The sequence below is a fragment of the Cephus cinctus genome, unplaced genomic scaffold (genome assembly GCF_000341935.2).
Source record: "Cephus cinctus unplaced genomic scaffold, Ccin1 Ccin1_scaffold0076, whole genome shotgun sequence".
Classification (NCBI taxonomy): Eukaryota; Metazoa; Arthropoda; class Insecta; order Hymenoptera; family Cephidae; genus Cephus; species Cephus cinctus.
The window spans coordinates 345,446-364,110 of record NW_014332817.1 but is presented as its reverse complement, the minus strand read 5'-3'; the positions used below and the strand labels follow the sequence as shown (position 1 = coordinate 364,110).

Below are 18,665 nucleotides of genomic sequence, written 5' to 3'. Positions count from 1 at the left end.
TATTTCATTAGAAAACATTCTTGATTCAAAATAAATGTGCTACTGGTCAACAGAATTATTTAAATATTTATTAAAAATAATTCTTCTACTTGTTAAATATATTAATGTAAAGTATGCTGTATTATCGACTAAATTGATCGTAGTATGTAAAGAGGTAAAGTGCACGGAATTGCCTAGTGTCGAGGAGAAACGGATACGCATAGATGTGTCTGACGGTGTATTAAAGATGATTTGTCAGAAACTGACATTTTAATTAAGAATATTACATCGACAGATTTATATTTTTGCTGTAAGCAGGTAAGCCTTTGTTACTATATTTCGTGAAAGCTAATTAACGATCCAGTACGAGTTCATCATATAACCTCGAAATTGCTCAACGTCAACCTTGGGTCGATTTCTTCGTTACAGAATTACTATGTACTCAAGATTGAAGAGCTAACAAGAAATCAAGATGTGTGATAATGTCAATAATAATCCGTTTGCTGGTTTATTTTCAACTGTAAACGACGCTTCGTCGTTCTCGCAAACTCAGACCACTGTTGATGAAATCAATGATGTTCAAAAATCTGTTAACGAGGCTGAGCACGATCAGTCCTTGTCAGAATCTGAATCGTTGAATATTCCGCAAAGTAATTCACTCGAAGACAAACTTATTGATGATGTATTTGGTTTGACATTGAAGAAGGAAGGAAAGGGAACATCTGCAAGACAATTAGTCTTTGTCGATACAGACTCTATAGAACATGCTGTGTTTGAACGACTCATGTTGCCTGACCCAGAGTCAAAGCTTGTACCTACCAAGTGTCCAAAAGGCATTGCGTTGGACAGTCATGTTGTACAAACTCAAATTGTATCGTATCTCTTTGAGAGTTTCTGTAGACTACAGAGATACAAGGTTGTTGAAGGAATGTCTGAGACAGTGAGCAACGTTAACCAAATTATTTTAAGAAATGTTGGTACAGCTCTGCAAGAACCTGAGCTATTCCAAGGACAAGATGTAAATATTTCGTTACTGATTCTTTAAAACGTCATTTAGTAATTATATTTTTCCCAATGCGGAATACTCCTAAAATAAAATATTTCTTTTAGATCCATGGACAGTACGTTGCACTATTTATGGACAGTCACTCAATTAACCAAGATTTATCATCATTTACTTGTGGCATTATCTCACAATTGAGCTTGGAGAACAATGATTCTTCAGAAACCGTGATAAGGGCAGTCTTTAGCCCTATCCTTGATATAATACATAAAGAAGCAGCCAAGAGTAATCTCTTGATTTTTAGACAATATTGGTTCACTCTTCTACAAACATTTGCATTATCGGAACCTTTAGCAAAGTTAATTATCAATCATAGTACTCCAAAATCTGGTCAAGGTCGAGCATATGCAGACACACTGTTGGGCGCATTGTTCAGTCTTAGTTGTCTTCCTAAGACTATTGAGGCTCCGTTTGATTTCTTTGATAAACCTTTACAACAGGTGTGTAAAAAACACTAGAAATATGTTCATGAAGTGAAGTTTGATGAAAATTTCCTCTATGACTTTACACGAACTTTCTATTAATAAGTCATATTCGCTCTAGCCAAGTGCAGCTGTGGAAGGTAATATATGGACAGCCTTGGATGCCTTGGGTGAATCTTTACATAAAGTTTTCCACTCTCTCTTAAAATGCTCTGCGGAATTACGTCATTTGACGTTACAATGGATAGGGAATTGTTTGCACACAAATGCAAATCGCGGTAAATTATGGAATTCACACAGCGAAATTTCTGTTGGTCCTGCGCTATCCGTTTCCGATGGTTTCATGCTAAATTTGGGCAATATTCTACTTAGACTGTGCCAACCGTTTTGCGCTAAATTGGGTGACAGTAAAATACTGAGAATCGATCCAACATATTGTGCAATAGAGGTAGGTACGCTTTATAATACAAACCAAAAGTATACATTTCAGATGCACGCGAAAGTAAAGAGAAATTTCTTCTTTAGGCCAAAGATGATAAAGAAAGTCGAGTTCGTGGTTTACACATGAAAGGCATGACTACAGAAACATGTCTAATTCCAACACCCGAGGGAGAAACTCGTCCTGTGGCAGATTCTTACGGATTTGTCACAGAATGCTTCTTCCTGACTCATCGTGTTTTGGATTTGGGCTATCGAGTAGTCTTAGATAAGCTTATGAGGTAGATTTGAAATTCATTTACCTGTATGTGTACAATTTTTTAGAACTAACCATTCCTTTTTTTTTTATTAGGACTAATCAAGACCTAGCAAGAATACAACGAGTTTATAACGACGCACAGGTTGGTGGTGGCTCTGAAGTATTGGAAGTGCTCACTCACAAAATGGAAATGGAGATGACGAAGTAAGCAGGCAATTTAAACACTTCATCCTGTGGAAGGACTGATACATCTTTTGTTACCAGGTATTTGTCACTAAGGGCTAGTCTACTTGTGCCGGAAATGCTAAGTCTTTTAGCAAAGTTTCATGCTACAACTGCAGAATGGCTAATGCAAGTCAATCTGGATAACGTGAAGATTCAGGATGCCGAACGTGCCAGTTATGCTCCAAAGGAATTTAAACCTGTCACATTCCCATTGCCGGATGCTGTTCCAGACACATTAAGGTACAATGATTAATACATTTTAATGAAACATAACGTAACACCATGAATGCAAACAATTGAATTATAACATAACATTCATATTTCGAGCATAGAGAGAAATATTGTACGTCGTAGAAATTATATTGCAAACTATTGAATCGCTGCGTCCAGTTAACTTTAAAATGAAACACATTATTCCCAGGTGTATTCCTGAGTTTGTAGTGGAAAATACAGTCGGATTTTTATGCTTCTTACGACGACAAAATCCTAACACTTTTGAAGAGCAGGGCCCAAGCTTTCTAAATCCAATACTAACTGAGGCAAGTTATTTATTATTAGCGTATGCACCGAAAATTTGAATTAAACAATTAATTGAAATAAAATTTGTACTCAATTAGGTTGTAGCGTTAATGGAATCACCACATCGATTATATAATCCGCACTTACGAGCGAGACTTGCAGAAGGGTTGGAAGCGCTCTTGCCATCGACCGATGACGGTAACAATCAGGCAGTACAGACTCTTGGAACATTCCATAGACAACAGCTTTTCGTTACACATCCTCATAGGCATCAGGTTTGTATAATTTGAAGTAATTAGACCTTTTTATAATTTTTCATGACCATGAATAATGACTTATTTATTCCATAGATTGTCGCGAACCTGCTTAATGTTTTCGTAAGCATCGAGATGACCGGACAAAGTGTTCAATTTGAGCAAAAATTCAATTATAGACGACCTATGTACATCGTTATGGATTATCTATGGAAAATACCTGAGCACCGTCACAATTTCAAGTAAGTATCCATTGCGAATAAGATTTTTTATTGCTTGCATTAACATTTGTGATCGTTTCTTTTTCGTACCATAGATTTCTGGCTGAAGACGCAGAAGCAAATATGGAGGCAGTACAACCGCCATTATTTTTACGTTTCATTAACTTACTAATGAACGATGCTGTATTCCTTTTGGATGAAGCTCTCTCGAACATGGCTCAATTAAAACAAATGCTACAAGCAAGGTAATTATGTCTTACGAAATTTAAATGGCTATACTACAATTCATTTTTACCATTTCAATTAAATGTTTGTGAAATAACAGGGAAAGTGGGGAATGGAATAAACTGCCTCAACACGAACGTGATCAACAGGCTGGATATCTTCAGCATATAGGAACGATAGCTCGATTTGACAATATATTAGGAAGGGAAACTATACATACATTAAAAATGCTTACAACAGAAATAACTTCTATATTTTGTCATCCTACTATGGTTGATCGTATTGCGTCCATGCTTAATTACCTACTTTTACAGTTAGTAGGACCTAATAAAAAAAACTTGAAGGTTAGATATATCTACTATGTATTTTCTCAAACATACACACCAGAGCTGAATAATTTGTATGGATTTTTGATTGATTACTGCTTTACGTTACAGGTGAAGGATCAAAAAGAATATGATTTTAATCCCGCAAATTTAGTATTGAATATCTGTGAGATATATATTAATCTCAGTAAAAGCGAGACATTTACACTTGCCGTTTCTCAAGATGGACGTTCTTACAGTTCTGAACTGTTTAAACTAGCAGATAACGTTTTGGGTGAGTATTTACGTAAATGTGTATTATGATTTAATAAGTTTTTTAAATTTAATTATTACTTGATTCTTCATTATGTTATAGCAAGGATCGGTGGATTCGGCATTCTAGCTGATCTAGATCAATTTGCAAAGAAAGTAGAGGAAGCAGCACATCAAAAGGAGGAGGAAGAAGAAATTCTTAACGGAGCTCCAGAAGATTTCCTCGATCCGATAATGTCAACACTGATGACAGATCCAGTCATTCTGCCATCATCAAGGATGACAGTGGATCGTCAGACCATTGCCCGGTGAGTCATTGTTCACAATTTACATGTAATTTATGTGATATCAGTGATCCAATATGGAATCTTCGTTAAAGAAAGTTACCGTACGTTTCACTAAAGATTGTTGCACATTTATGCCACGGTTATGCAACTGTCATGGAGATAATAAACCTTTCAGGCACTTATTGAGCGATCAAACTGATCCATTCAATCGATCACCATTAACAATGGACATGATCAAATCGGATGTCGAACTGCGTAATAAAATAGAAGAATGGATAGCACAACGAAAGGAAGAGAAAGGTTCCACCAGTAGTGAAACATGAATCGTTATATCAGTTTCAGCTACTCGTGTACGTGTATACGAGTGCCTCTGACGAGAAAAAAAAATCATAAGAATATGTATACTATCATCACTTCGATTAGTTGTATAATAAAGTGTGGGTAATCGAGAAAGTAAACTATTAGCAGCATCTGCGTTTACGTTGGGCTTATGTAGAAAATATTGGCGTTTTATTTGAATTGGTTATAGTCTTAAGTCTAGGAATAAGTTTTATTTTTATTCATTTTTGTTGTATGCTTCACTTGTGATACACAATTGTTAAGTGCAGGTTATTTGTTTCGGACTACAGTGTTTTATGTCTCATGTAAATATGTACCTTCTATTTTGTATCGCTTTGCGAAGTTGAGTAGTCTCGTTGAAAACTTGTTACTTGCATAACGTGCAACTTGCCGATATAAATTTTATGTAATGGGATATAATAATAATATTAGCGTCGACCTTCGATAAATTCATAATAATTTTTGTCGATATAACGGTAATCCGTTATGTCATAATTGCGTGTAAATGACTGAAAGAATAATCATTATTTAAAGTTCTCTGTAGTCATAAAATTTGGTGTTGGGTCGCTGTCATTCTTTATGGGGGTTAAATGAAGGGTTGGAGGGAGAGAGAAGTTAGGTGAACTAAATTATAGAAAAAAATCATCGAGACGTAAATGTTTGAAAATAAATATTTATTTCTTTATTTCAATAACTTGAAATGTGTCCATCCACCAATTATTAAAATATAACATATTCTCTTGTATAGCTAAAGCAATGATTTGATATTTGTATGTAAAGACAAGATGTATATCATTTAAAAGTGTTCACGACATATTTTCAGTAAAGAAAACCATTTGGTGCATTGCACACCTTTTAATCAAACATATAAAAAAAATAGTGTAATATACAATTTAATAATTCTTTAAATTAATTATATGAAAATAGTCATGACCTTGCAACCTAAGGATACCAGCATAATAACCAATGAAAAAAATCAATGATCCGCAAGTATAAGTACCGTTAAATGAACATCTAACAGTGTCATTATAACGTGGAAAATAATATACTTCTTCAGAGCGTTTACGCGTTCAAAATATTCGCCAAGAATTGCCGTAAAATCATATAAAAAATTGAGTTTAATATTAATTATTTCTCTATCAGCTGCACGTCATCGACACACGAGTCCCCATTGCATGTAATACGAATGCTTGTACATTTACGATCGTTTTAAGTTGGATATCAAATGTTGTGAACATATAATTAAAAATTTATTGCGAAACGGTGTGCACGTGATCCAATTTGGTGTAATAAGATTATATATATATATGTGCACGTATCTCAAGTGTACCATAAAAGACGATTCCCATCGCTAATTGGATGTAAGTTGTGTTTAATAAATTATTCAAGGCTACGCAAACATTGAACACTAATTAATTGATTTTTTTTTTTGCTAACAGAAAACTTCAAATCGATATGCACACTACAAAAATTGTCAATAGTACAGCAATCGACGCGTGGTATTTAACTACTTCTATACGATTTATTTGCATCGAAAGATAACGCATAGCATACTGATTTATATAAAATAATTTATCACGCATTGTAAACTAAATATTTCTTTTTCTTCGATAAACGATAAAATGATTTAGTCTAATTGCTATGAACAGCAATATAATTCGTAGTAATACGATTTATAAGAGTCAAGCTTTCAAAGCTTTCGCAAGCTCATTAAAGTCCGTTACGAACCATTTGGCTCTTGACTTGACGCTTTCTCGTACGATGTTACCCCCAAAGCCTGCAAAAAGAATTGCACAATCATTAGTAATATATCAAGCGTGACAATCTTTTAAGTTTGCCGTTCAAGCATAGAAAAAAAATTCCAGACATGCAACAGACAAAGCCTCACTCTTCGTATCAGAAATGATGTGTGCTAATGTACTACGTTAACTCTTTTTATCAAAATCATAGGTGAAGCAACAAACAACTTTGACTCGTGATACGTTGTCGGCGGATTATCTTGACATATTTTGTCATTTTAAAAATTGAGTAACTGACAAGTTGTTGATTATTCTCTGTAGGGGGTCAGATAAGACTCTTATCGCATACCAATAAACGCGCTTGCTGGTGGGCAAGCTTCAAGGTCAGTAGCTCCGTCTCCAATATGGATTATATTCTTGAACTGTTTTTCTTGTTTTAAAATACGAATAACTTCGGCTTTTCCGCCGCTTCTTGAGGTTGGCTCGTTCTCGTCGAACCCAGCATACTCTCCTAAAATAGGGAATACACATTAGATGCAAAAGACAAATGATAGAGATTCAATAATATATACAACAATACTGTTGTACGCAAGAAAATTGCTTGTTTGGTACAAACCTGTAAAGTAAAATTTCAATCTGTTGGCATGAATATTTTCTCGTGGGATTTTGAGTAGGTCGGCTACTGGTGCAATTAGACAACGAAATCCTCCAGAAACTAGGTATACTTGTTTTCCATTCGAATGTAGAGTATCGACTAAATTTCTAAAAAAAAAAAAAAAAAAAATATATGTGAATATCAAGAAAGACTTCCTAATGTCTCTTGTAGCTTCTATAACTCTAACATTGTTTTTTACGAGAATTATTATATTATACATTGTTTGCGAAATAGTTGATAAATTTACTTTATGCCTGGTGTCAACGTCGGTGGATGAGAATTTTTCTAAAAAAAAAAAAAAAAAATATATGTGAATATCAAGAAAGACTTCCTAATGTCTCTTGTAGCTTCTATAACTCTAACATTGTTTTTTACGAGAATTATTATATTATACATTGTTTGCGAAATAGTTGATAAATTTACTTTATGCCTGGTGTCAACGTCGGTGGATGAGTACGTAAAAATTCTTTCACTTGCGTCAAACTTGGCTGAATGATATTCAGTCTGACTGACAATGATTGCTGGAACGTCATGTTTCCTTGCATCGCCGCTTTTGTTCTGCAATACATTGTGCGACGTGCGTCATTAGACATTTTGCAACAAATAACCAGGGTCTGTATTATTATGCCGACTCGAGTACATCTTTGTAGAAATATTCTATATACTTTTACTGTATTTATGATACATATATTTATTTCATTCTTGACTTCAATTGATCAGTGTTTTATATGTATAACAAAATTTGATCTACTAATTAATCCAAATGTAAATTATTTCTTCATCTAGTAGTCTGGATACAGTAGTTATAACATATTTTCATACCAATCAATAAACAATTGGATTCAAAAATGAAATTAAAAATACCAGCTGTTTCAATAGATTGAAATAAGTAACATGCAGATACATCTTTCATATGGGTCTTACAAAATTCTATCTTTCGATTAATGAGAGTAAGTAAAATAAGAAACTTAACAGTTTTATAATAAAATTCAAATATCAATAATGTACGCGTGCCGCGGTCAACTTACAATTCCGCAACTTGTTCGCCTTTGCCACAAAACTTAGCAAGCTCGTCGATACCCTCGTCCTGAATGACCGTCGAATCCACGTCGAACGAAACTGCATCGGCATTTTTCCAAATGAATTTGACCCCATCCATTTTGGCCATTTCGATTTCGCGAAAGAATTCGCTACCACAGATATATTCCGGCATTATGATATGAGTTACGTCGGCCTTGCGTATAATACGAAAGAAATGAAAAGAGTCAACCGCTTTGTTGAGAATTACGCGTGCTTATTACTGTACAGTGCGGATTCCGCCAAGGAACTGCGAGAATTTGCGAATTGTGGGATATAATAAACTGTCAGCCGACTGATAAAAGCGTTCGAGTATCTTTAAAGCAATAGGGAATATCGGTAGCTGCCACGAGGTCGTATCATGATAACGTATAACGAGAAATACTATTGTTGCTATCTAGTTCGTCAGGAATGCGTAATCCACGTGGGATGGAAGCAAAAATTGCGACAGAGATATAACTGCTTCAAACTATTTCGTCGGTTTCCGATAAAAATAATTAGATAAGTTTCTGGCAAATTGAGTCACACGAATGTATCAATACAGCAAGATAAAGTTACATCCACGAGAAAAACAGTAAGTATGTGTACATAATTGTTTGAGAAATATTTGCCAGTGTCTTACATTTGTAGTCATTAATACTTTCAAATGTGACAAGAAGATAGTTATATATGATATATCAGGTATAATCGTTTGTACATATTTTTCGAAATCAAATCTCGCGATTACACTATCTTAGTTCAAAATATTCCATTTTTACCGACGGCCATGGCTGTCAAATAAGCAACTTTTAATATTTATTCCAACGTGACACTGAGGAATTATCACGTTCTCACGGGAATATAGTAAAGCGAGCATTTAAAGGATATTCTTATATCTATATAATTGCAACAAACAAGTTGGTCTCATAAATATAAGTGAAATTAAATCAAGAAAGTACCGGTCATACGATTTATAATTTTCTGTCGACACTATAAGATTATATGGTGTATAACTAAAATATGGTAAACATCTAGGTCGTGACGTATTATTGTAGATAAAGCATAATGCAATACTTCCGCGATATTGAACGAAACTGTACCTTTATCGGTCAATTAACTTAATCGGTAGATGTTAGTCCAAAGGCAAACTTGTGATAATGCAATTCAACACTGTACACTCGATAGATAGCGTTTATGATAATTTCCGTTATACTAGATCAATTACGTATTTGAGTGACTTGTTGAATTGTGATTGTCTCCTATAGATATTCAACGATACTACAGTACAATTTGTTAGCATATTCACAACGGTGTTATTATGAATGAAACCTGAATGTGCAATATACTTTCTCTATCAGATAAGGTTATTGACCACGTTTATGTACTTCTGATGGTAAAGAAACTTGGAAGATCATTTAATATGACCATAGAGAATGATAATTTTCCTTTTACTATTTGATTTTGCTCTGTTTTTCTTATTACCGTCGATAGATTAATGGCGAATTAAGAGTACGAATGAGTCTGGTTGATATCGAACCTATCGAACACATCGTCACTGCCACTTGTTTTCTTATCACATTGAAAATTCCCTGCGATAAGTATTTCTTTCGTATTTCATATATCTACTCAGAGATGGCGTATGATAAAATAAAATGCATAAACAAGAAGCAAGATTCCTCCTTCCTTTCCTTATGGCTGACTCCTCCAATGAGGAGATGTGCCAGAAGAAGTAAGATTCCTTCCATGGACATGTGCCAGTAACTGGTCCTAATAATCAAGGTTGGAAGTTCGACAATAGATGGCGATGTACCTTGCGAGACGGGCCTTATTCAACTCAGCGTGAAGGGACCTACAAAAGTTTATACACCGAATCCGAACAGTGTTGGGCGAAATCCGTATAAGTACTCACTCAAGTTTTCACATGAAAATCCATTGGTGAATGCCCCTGGAAGCTGGGCGCGAACCTCCAACCTTTCGGTCGTGAATCCGCTACCCTATCCACTGGGCTACGGCCACCCAACAAGTAACATTAGAGAAGAGACTAAATTTAGCATACAGAAATGAGTAGGGAGATGGACAACACTACGGTTTTAGGTGATACCAAAATAATGGCACTAAATCGTAGCGGCGAGTCTAGAAGTAGAATTTTATGATCATCGCCTCCGTCGACAATGCGAATCCCGTAGTAGCCGAGCTAAACGTGAGCACGAACGTGTAGCTTGGCAGGCAGAGGTTCTCCGCTACTCACCGCTGGTTCCAAAAGTAACCCTTAGAACGAGACCAGGAACTATAGAACTTCTAAAAAAGTATTGAAAAAGTTTATTGTTGAAACATCTTAAAGACATTTTTAAGAAAGTGCGGTGCTAACTTAACACTCGTGTAGCACTTCAATTTTTGAAAAATGTTTCATCACTTGAGGGCACTTGGCCGTCTCTGAAGGCATAAAGCCAAAAAGGAATAAGAAGAAGGAAGAGAGAAGAAGAAAAAAGTTAGTTGCACAGAAATAATGAAAATTCCAAACATTGAATAAAACTTTCCGAATAAATATTATTTTATCTTCATTTACTTTCAAAATTTATTCAAAATATAAAATTGAGGCTACATCAAAATCTCGCAGAATATACGGAGTTGATAAAAATTGAATTGAAACGGTAGAATATCGAAAATAAATTACGTTCAAATTGAAATATTAATAAATTAGAAGTTTGGAACATTAAAATAGTTAATTAAATCAATAAAATAAAATATTAACACTTAGAAATCGGAAATTCTGGCCAAGCATATTTAGAAGTACTGGAAGTTGCCCAAAATTGTGTGCGCGCAAATTCGTCGTGCAGGACTCGGCGATCCGGAGCAGGCGGATGGTGGGGGGAGCACTCAAGGCAGTGCCGGGACTCGGAGAGCTCATTCTTCCTCGAGCCGGTCTCCTATACTGGTCTCTTGGAATCATTACTCTTATCCATTTCGAACCTTCTTCTATTTACATATTTATTTCTTCTTTACTACCTTATTTCTTTATATTTCATTCTTTACTTTCTGATTTATCTTTTTCCTTATTTTTTCTCTACTTTTATATTCCTTACTTTTCTACTTCTTAACTTCTTTATTTCTATCTTCCCTTCTGTCATCTCGTTTTATTCTATTCCCTCTCACTTTTCATTGTGCTTGTTTTACTTGTCCTACTCCTTTGGTCGGATCGAGCATATTCATTTGAGTAGTCATATAAAGATAGTCGAATATTAGGCATTTATACAGGCAGTTACTAAGTTTACACGCACCGGTTTTAGAAAGGATTAAATAATTAAGTTGGGCTACTCTTTTTAAGCCTTACAAGCGATTGGTTAATTCTGTGAAAAATCCGTGTGTGTAAACTTAGTGTCAGCAGATGTACCTAATGCCGCTGATTTTGATTAACGGGAAGTGTTTGAAGACGATTGATTTCCTTTGTTTTACATTGACCTTTTATTTGAATATTCCAATGAGTGATTTTGACACAATTTAATAACGTCTGATGATAACGCGCGAGATTTAGCTTTAAGCATATAAAATACATTAGACACGTGTACGTTGGGGTTCTAACTTGTAGCTAAGTAAATTATCGTTTGAGGAAAAAAAAGAAAACTACGAAATACCTTCTGCTAAGAACAGTGATTATTTCTTACATTTAAAAAAAGAAACTATACGATTACAATAAAAAATTAGAATTAAATATATTAAATCTAATAACGTTGCGTTTATCCCAATGGGACTCTAAATACGTGTTTGTCATCTAGAATAGATAAATCTCTAATGTAAAACCCTACAAGTGGGTTTTTATCTTGTTACGTATTTCCTGGGTTACACGTTCTCTTATTCTTCATGATTGCAGAGGTACGTCGCTGCGTGAAATCAGCGAGATTTTTCATTTTTTTGTGCAAAAAAAGACACTTCGATGAGCCATTTGAACGATTCGTTATTGAGGTAATGACTTTCATAAATCATTATGAGTATTGGCGTGAGTACATTTTCGAAAATTAATCTGTATCGAATCGAGACGATTTAAAAAAAAAAACATCTATTAAAATAGCCGTTACAGTAATGATCTCATAGCGCTAAATAGCATCGATAATTCCTCAATCAAATGTCGTGATGATTGAAATATCTAATTTCTAAAACATGTTTTCTTTGATCCCTATAAATAGTTTTATCGGGGTACTCTTTGGTCGTTACATTTTGCCACTTTCTAAATGTACTGTAGCTGAACGGCAAGAAAAACATATCACAGTATAATGAATCGGAGTATCACGTTTTCCATTAATTTTGTTTTTTGCTTTCTTAGTATCAGACATTGTATTTGCGTACGATGATCGAGTATCTTGTCACGCTGTATGCTGTCTTGTCACGCATGTATGCCTTGCAATAGTGAATATGTGGGAGATTACTTTTTTTTTTCAGCCAATGTCTTTAGCCTAGCTCATCCTGTCGATAGGGACGCTGTGTTTTTTTAAAATACGTATAGTAACAGTCGAGCGAATTTTATTAGATTTATTGCAAAGAAAAATTGAATATCTTACTCCAATACAGTCTAAGTCTAAAAGTTATCAACTAAAAGGCAAAATTAATATTTGTGCGACTGTCGAGATACAAAGAATCTCGAAAAAAATTCTGTAACGAGTCACGAAAATAGTCTTTTCATTGTCGATTAAGACGGTGATATTACATAACTTATTAGAATAGAAAAAAAAGGAAAATCTTATTCAAAAAATTATATTAATGAAACATGACATATCTGGTTCGTTATGCACGTTACATTTACAAAAAGATTTGTTGCGTTAAGCTTGATTATTTTCTAATTCGTATTTTGCGACGTAATACAATAACTTTTGTGCAGTCAATATTACAATAGTCATGGTTATCGCGTAATTAATGGACATTGATCATGATCTTTTTTATCAAATTAATAGAACACAAGGTATCAAATGACATTTTTCAAAATTGTGCAGAGTAACGATACTTATTGTTTTCGCGCAATGAAACTTCATGAACTTCTAGGATGAGCAATCGTATCGATTGTTATCAACAGTATTTATTCGTGCGCAGTACGACTGATTGTAATTAATATTGTTTTGTAATTTTATACAATTCACTGTATAATTTCGCAATCGCATTATACTAGTCTTTGCTGGGCTTTCCCTGTATACATTGTGACAAACACATCAAGGTGTGAGAACACAATTTTTTTTTTTTTGAACTCATTGGCTCGTTATTTTCGACGAATATACATTAAAATATATAGTATACTTATTTACTTGATAATAAAAGTAATATGTGTGCCTTCGTAGAAAAGGATAGAGTATAAACCAGACTTGTTTAAAAGTTATACATATAGAATAATTGTTTGTCGCTACAGATCATCCTGGATTATTTCTGTCATCTTCGTGTTAAATGTTTCGCATAAAGAAAGCTCATACTAAATAATTCGTTAACGCTGTTCGAATATATACGTAAACGCTGATATATCTAATTCTTAAGTATCAGAGTATAAGTTAACGACATCGTTGCTCCATTGTGGCAAGAAAATCGAAAGAAGCTATAATACCTGAAAACACTAAATAAATGAGTGCCTTCTACATACGTTATAATTTTAGTTATATCCAGACCTCTAAGATGTCGGAAATTCATTCTTAATAGGGTTTGAAAAAGAAATTAGAAAATATTGTGTGTGCCATACACAAATGACAGGCATGCAAATAAGTGAAGATCTTCAAACGAAAGAATCTTAATTAACTTATGAATTTATTCATAATTGTGAAATTAGTTAGAAAGGAGGAACGTCTTGTGTTTTAGTATATTAACTTGCTTCGTTAATACGGTTAACGAGGTCATACCACTTCGTATTTTAAGAAACAGCAATTAATTGAACGTTAGAGTTTTCTTATGTTGCAATAAGAAAATTGAGAATGGGTCTGTCTTGATTTGTGATTAATTTTTCGGAATTTCTTTGATTTCATTAAATGCAGTGCAATTTTTTACATTACATTAATATCATAACTTTAGCATAATGACAACTGCAAATTATGCTGTTAGAATTGTCACGATCGTATCTCGTTTGAATTGTAAATTTTTGTTTCCTTCTTATCTTTACATTGAACGAAACGAAAGATTTTCACATCAGTAAACTCAAAAGACGTTACTACCATTTTTCAAACCGATTTCCCTTTCAAGCACCATTTTACCGTTTGGTATGAATTATCACAGCTTTCCATCGCAACAAATATCTTTACACCATACAACGTTGTGTACTACAATTAGAAGTACTGAGATTTTCTTGATTGCAAAATTCACGAGATCAATCGCAAAGGAAGATCGTTATTTACGAATTTACGGAATCGCTTTGTTATTTAAAGTAAGCAAAAGAAATAAAGTCTTTGGCAATACGTATATAAACGACGACAACATTCAAGTGACGCATCGCCGCGTTATGAATTACAACATTTCCAAAAGCAGCCACTTAAAGTTTCATTTTTATTAATATAAAAGAGATTCTGGTTATTTTACACAGCAGAGTCCACGGAAATCATTTTTTTTAGTCACAATGTAGGAAGCTCTAAGGACGTGCCAATGTAATCAAAAACGTTGCTTGTATACAATTACTTATCAACTCCACCTAATACATTTCTCGTAAGCTACTACTTAGTTCGTTCCGAACACTTTTTTTCCTTTTTTCTTCTTGCTATTTTATCTTAAATAGCAAATGTGATATAACATCAACGTCGTCTCAGTGTTTATCATCCATATGCTCGCTGATTATACGAGATATTTCAAGTGACATAAACTGAGAGATATGTATCTATAAAGCAAACAGTTGATATACAGATTTAAATATCTACCTTAGGGATTTTAAACTAAGTTATACCGCCTGGCCGATGAAATAAAGTTTCCTACGCAGATACGAGACAAAGGAAACTGGTGAAAGATTGCGTTAAATTGAAAAAAGATAATTTTCGTTATAAAAAGACCGCAAGATACTCATAGACGAATATTTCGCGAAATAAGGATTACCTTCGATACTGAATGATTTATAAAAAAGGATTATTGGTTTCCTGCCTATAGTGCAAGATCTGTTAGATAGCTGATTGTGGTATCAGAGGAATGTAACCATTATTTGGTTATATTAAGAGTGCAGAATGTGAGTTCGCGTAAAGCATGCGAGTTCATCATACGGAATCTTTCCTGACCTTCGACCCTTGACAAATGATAAAGTTCAATACTACGTTTTACACCAGTTTCCATAGATCGTATGTTTTGTTATGTTTGTCTAACTGCTGAGGCAGGCTTTTTCTTTTTTCTTTTAATCTTTTCCTATATTTTATGTACGTGTTTCAGGAAAAATAAAATACGAAAAAGATTTGTTAAATAGCGTACGATACGTTTTCATGTATATTATTACCTATTTGGCACTTTGAACCGATATTACGTCAAAATGAATCGACAATGATTGTTAATTTCATTAATATACTTTTTTATACTTCGCACGAGGTTTGCTATCGCGATGAGATAATTGTTGATGTTAACGTTAAATCGTGATTAACGCGCCACTAGTCGTGATTTTAGCTGAGGGTATGCATGTATGTATAATTATCCCTGCCGAACTAGTTTTGACTTTTGGACATTCTTTGAACATTCTAAAACATTGAATTTACGTTAAAACTGGTTTCCTATTGCTCTTAACATCTTTGTACCTTAATTTTTTAAGAATGATTCCCTAATAATTGGCATACCTGCATCATAGTTTGTTAGAAGAATAACATGTAATTTTCGTAATCTTAAGGCGCGTGCAGTTTTTTAAACTTTTTTTTTATTGCGCGTCTTTCGTTCGTTTTCTTTATGCAAACCTCACTTTTTTCGCTATTACGGAAGGACACTGGTTCTGGATATTTTATGAACGAGGTTCTACGCTACTTCAGAACAATTTTCCAAAAGGGTCACATCCTAAACTAGTAGCTCTTTAGCTTTGCATGCTACGAGCACCCAAAATCAGAATAAAAAATTTTCCTCTGCATTGTCTCAGTGGTGGCTCTAAAAATGTTCTTGTTTTTCTTTGTTCATTTTTTTTTGTTATGTCTTAAATATGAAACATTTACGCGAATAAAAAATATGTCGAGTCAAATGCTAATACTTAGTTTCCAGTAGTCATTGATTCTTGCCACAGCGAGTTCTGTCCAACATAGTTGCGTTGCATTAGCTTCAAATTTCTATGGTCACAACTCACTAGGTCTGATTTGTCACATCTATGTCACGTTCTGGAAGTGAGCAAATTTTGTGACTCGTTATAGAAGTTCACCAGGCCCATGGCAGATGCGGTACACTCTTCAGAGTGTTTTAGCCTTCTCAAGCAAATCGTTAATGAATTTCTGAAACAGACATTCTTATTCTGTAGACATCGATCATTCAATTTTTAATATAATTGGATAAGGAATATATTGAGCATTGCTTATTTTTCCTTCAACTTTACTACATTTACTCACTTTCACATCATGGGGAGGTTTTTTTGCATCTACCAATAGCTCCTAAAAATAAAAATTAAAGAATTGATGAAAATTACAAATGTACATATGAAATGAATTGTACGTGATATAGTACATTGTTGAAAATTTTACATACTTGTAGATAACTTCGTCTGTGATCATCGCTATCCATGTCGAGTAATTCATCTATGTCAACCTCAACTTCCCTGCTTTTCCCAGTTTCATTCTATATGTAAATTCAAGTTTTTTGTTTAACTAAACTGATTTAGTTGATAAGTTTTTTAACAAACAAGGTGAAATAAAATATATTATTTATTATAGAGTCTGATATCAACTTAATGCATAGTACTAATATGTAATAGAGACATAAACATTTTGTATACCAAAGCTAACTGGTGTATATCGAGGACTACTTACTACAGACTCATATAGTTTCTGTAATTCATCAAAAAGCCACATTTCAACAGCAAGTCTTTTACGAATGAGAGACATTTGATGTGATCCATATTTGGCTGTGAGGAACTTCTCTCTACGTTCTTTCACTTCTCCTTTTTCAGTGAATGCAACGTGCAAATTAGCACGAGCTGGACTACGTTCAGCTGTTAGCACACCTCCACCCTCCATTGTTAAATTGTCTAATATAACTGAAAGTAATACCATACACAGTTCTATAAAACAATTACACAAATTGTATAGATTATTTAATATAATAATGCAAATGCATATAGTAATCAAAAGATAAATTGAGCACTACATTTTTTGTATATATATTATTTATAATGTGTGGCATTAACACATTTTAGATTAAAATCATATATGTGAAATATCAAGGAATTATATTAAAATAATATATATCCTTTTTATAAATCCCGATCATGTATTACTGTCTTCCACAAAGCATATACCGTTATGTTTTATTATTACAATGAATTTTATTTCAATATATTTCCATTAAAAAATACATTTTCTCATCAATCCCATGTAAAGAAAGCAATCAATAAAAATTCAACGTCGATTAAATTTGACTATTAAAAATTTCTCTTCCTGCATATTATGAAAAACAAAATGCAATATTCGTATTATAAATTTTATCTTACGTTAATAATTATTATCAAATCCCAGTCATCTATTGCAGTTTTAAGTAGCAAATAAGGATTCCGGTTTAAAAACGTAATTTCTCCCGTCACGGTTCGATAAACTGTGATTGGTGTGTTAACCGGAACTAAATACAGTAGATAAATACGAAATTTAATGAAGAAGATACGATGATGAATATATAATCCGTGGTATACCGTAAGAACCCGGAGGTTCTTCAGCAGACAAGGCTAAATTTACGATTATAGGATTCCGCGGCGTTGAGCGTTATAATTTTTACTCCATTTTCATTAACCAAAATAGTATAAATATATAAATAGCGCCTGTTTTTTTCATGTTACAGCACGGCAGTGAAGATACGTCTAGAAAATGTCAGGATAAATTTAATCCCGATACATCCGGGTATATACTTACTAAATGTTTAGCCAATAACGAGAACGGTGTTCAACACCGTGGTAGACGCACAACACGCACTTCGCTCGATAAATAACTAGAAAAATGACAAAGCACGCACTCGTCACCCTATACAAATCGTCTCACAAACTTGCAACAACCAAACGAACAACAAAGAAGACAATCAAATGATTATGGATGGACAGACAACGGCACAAAAGAAGAGGACGTTATCCGGTACATCAGAATTGTCGAATCTGTTTGGTACTGCCTGGTGTTTGGCAGCGCCATCTTTTACTAGATAAAAAATATAATAGAAATTCGAATAGGACAATTTTCAGATTATTTTTAGTATTCCTTCTTTTTCTGGCTTTTAAGTGATTAATATAAATTTCAAGTATAACTTAAGTT

General features: G+C 33.9%; 3 protein-coding genes across 8 annotated transcripts; 1 reads left to right on the top strand and 2 right to left on the bottom strand.

The window, feature by feature from the left end:
- Positions 1-57: 57 nt before the first annotated feature.
- LOC107270292 (ubiquitin conjugation factor E4 A) lies at positions 58-5,503 on the top strand. Of its 2 annotated transcripts, none has more exons than XM_025087613.1 (15): positions 58-289; positions 409-997; positions 1,090-1,482; positions 1,586-1,912; positions 1,990-2,183; positions 2,255-2,365; positions 2,426-2,626; positions 2,808-2,925; positions 3,004-3,180; positions 3,256-3,401; positions 3,476-3,625; positions 3,706-3,949; positions 4,043-4,205; positions 4,287-4,491; positions 4,646-5,503. In XM_025087613.1, the coding sequence occupies exons 2-15, from the start codon at positions 452-454 to the stop codon at positions 4,791-4,793; spliced, it is 3,123 nt and encodes a 1,040-aa protein (XP_024943381.1). In that variant the 5' UTR covers positions 58-289; positions 409-451; the 3' UTR covers positions 4,794-5,503. The 2 variants fall into 2 exon arrangements, with proteins under 2 accessions (XP_024943381.1, XP_015600659.1); XM_015745173.2 differs by having other exon boundaries at positions 63-297.
- A 146-nt stretch (positions 5,504-5,649) lies between these two features.
- On the bottom strand, positions 5,650-10,318 carry LOC107270299 (phosphoserine phosphatase). Of its 4 annotated transcripts, XM_015745196.2 has the most exons (7): positions 10,169-10,318; positions 10,070-10,108; positions 8,232-8,393; positions 7,627-7,761; positions 7,165-7,310; positions 6,898-7,059; positions 5,650-6,586 (listed from the first exon to the last, which is right to left on the bottom strand). In XM_015745196.2, the coding sequence occupies exons 3-7, from the start codon at positions 8,369-8,371 to the stop codon at positions 6,492-6,494; spliced, it is 678 nt and encodes a 225-aa protein (XP_015600682.1). In that variant the 5' UTR covers positions 8,372-8,393; positions 10,070-10,108; positions 10,169-10,318; the 3' UTR covers positions 5,650-6,491. The 4 variants fall into 4 exon arrangements, with proteins under 4 accessions (XP_015600682.1, XP_024943432.1, XP_015600673.1 ...); XM_025087664.1 differs by lacking the exon at positions 10,070-10,108 and having other exon boundaries at positions 10,169-10,313; XM_015745187.2 differs by lacking the exons at positions 10,070-10,108; positions 10,169-10,318 and adding an exon at positions 9,742-10,033.
- Positions 10,319-11,697: 1,379 nt separating this feature from the next.
- LOC107270088 (protein phosphatase 1 regulatory subunit 14B) lies at positions 11,698-18,556 on the bottom strand. 2 transcript variants are annotated; one of them, XM_015744767.2, is made up of 5 exons: positions 18,276-18,556; positions 17,184-17,410; positions 16,903-16,992; positions 16,767-16,808; positions 11,698-16,652 (listed from the first exon to the last, which is right to left on the bottom strand). In XM_015744767.2, the coding sequence occupies exons 2-5, from the start codon at positions 17,388-17,390 to the stop codon at positions 16,611-16,613; spliced, it is 381 nt and encodes a 126-aa protein (XP_015600253.1). In that variant the 5' UTR covers positions 17,391-17,410; positions 18,276-18,556; the 3' UTR covers positions 11,698-16,610. The 2 variants fall into 2 exon arrangements, with proteins under 2 accessions (XP_015600253.1, XP_024943514.1); XM_025087746.1 differs by lacking the exon at positions 18,276-18,556 and adding an exon at positions 17,864-18,202.
- Between the last annotated feature and the right edge of the window lie 109 nt (positions 18,557-18,665).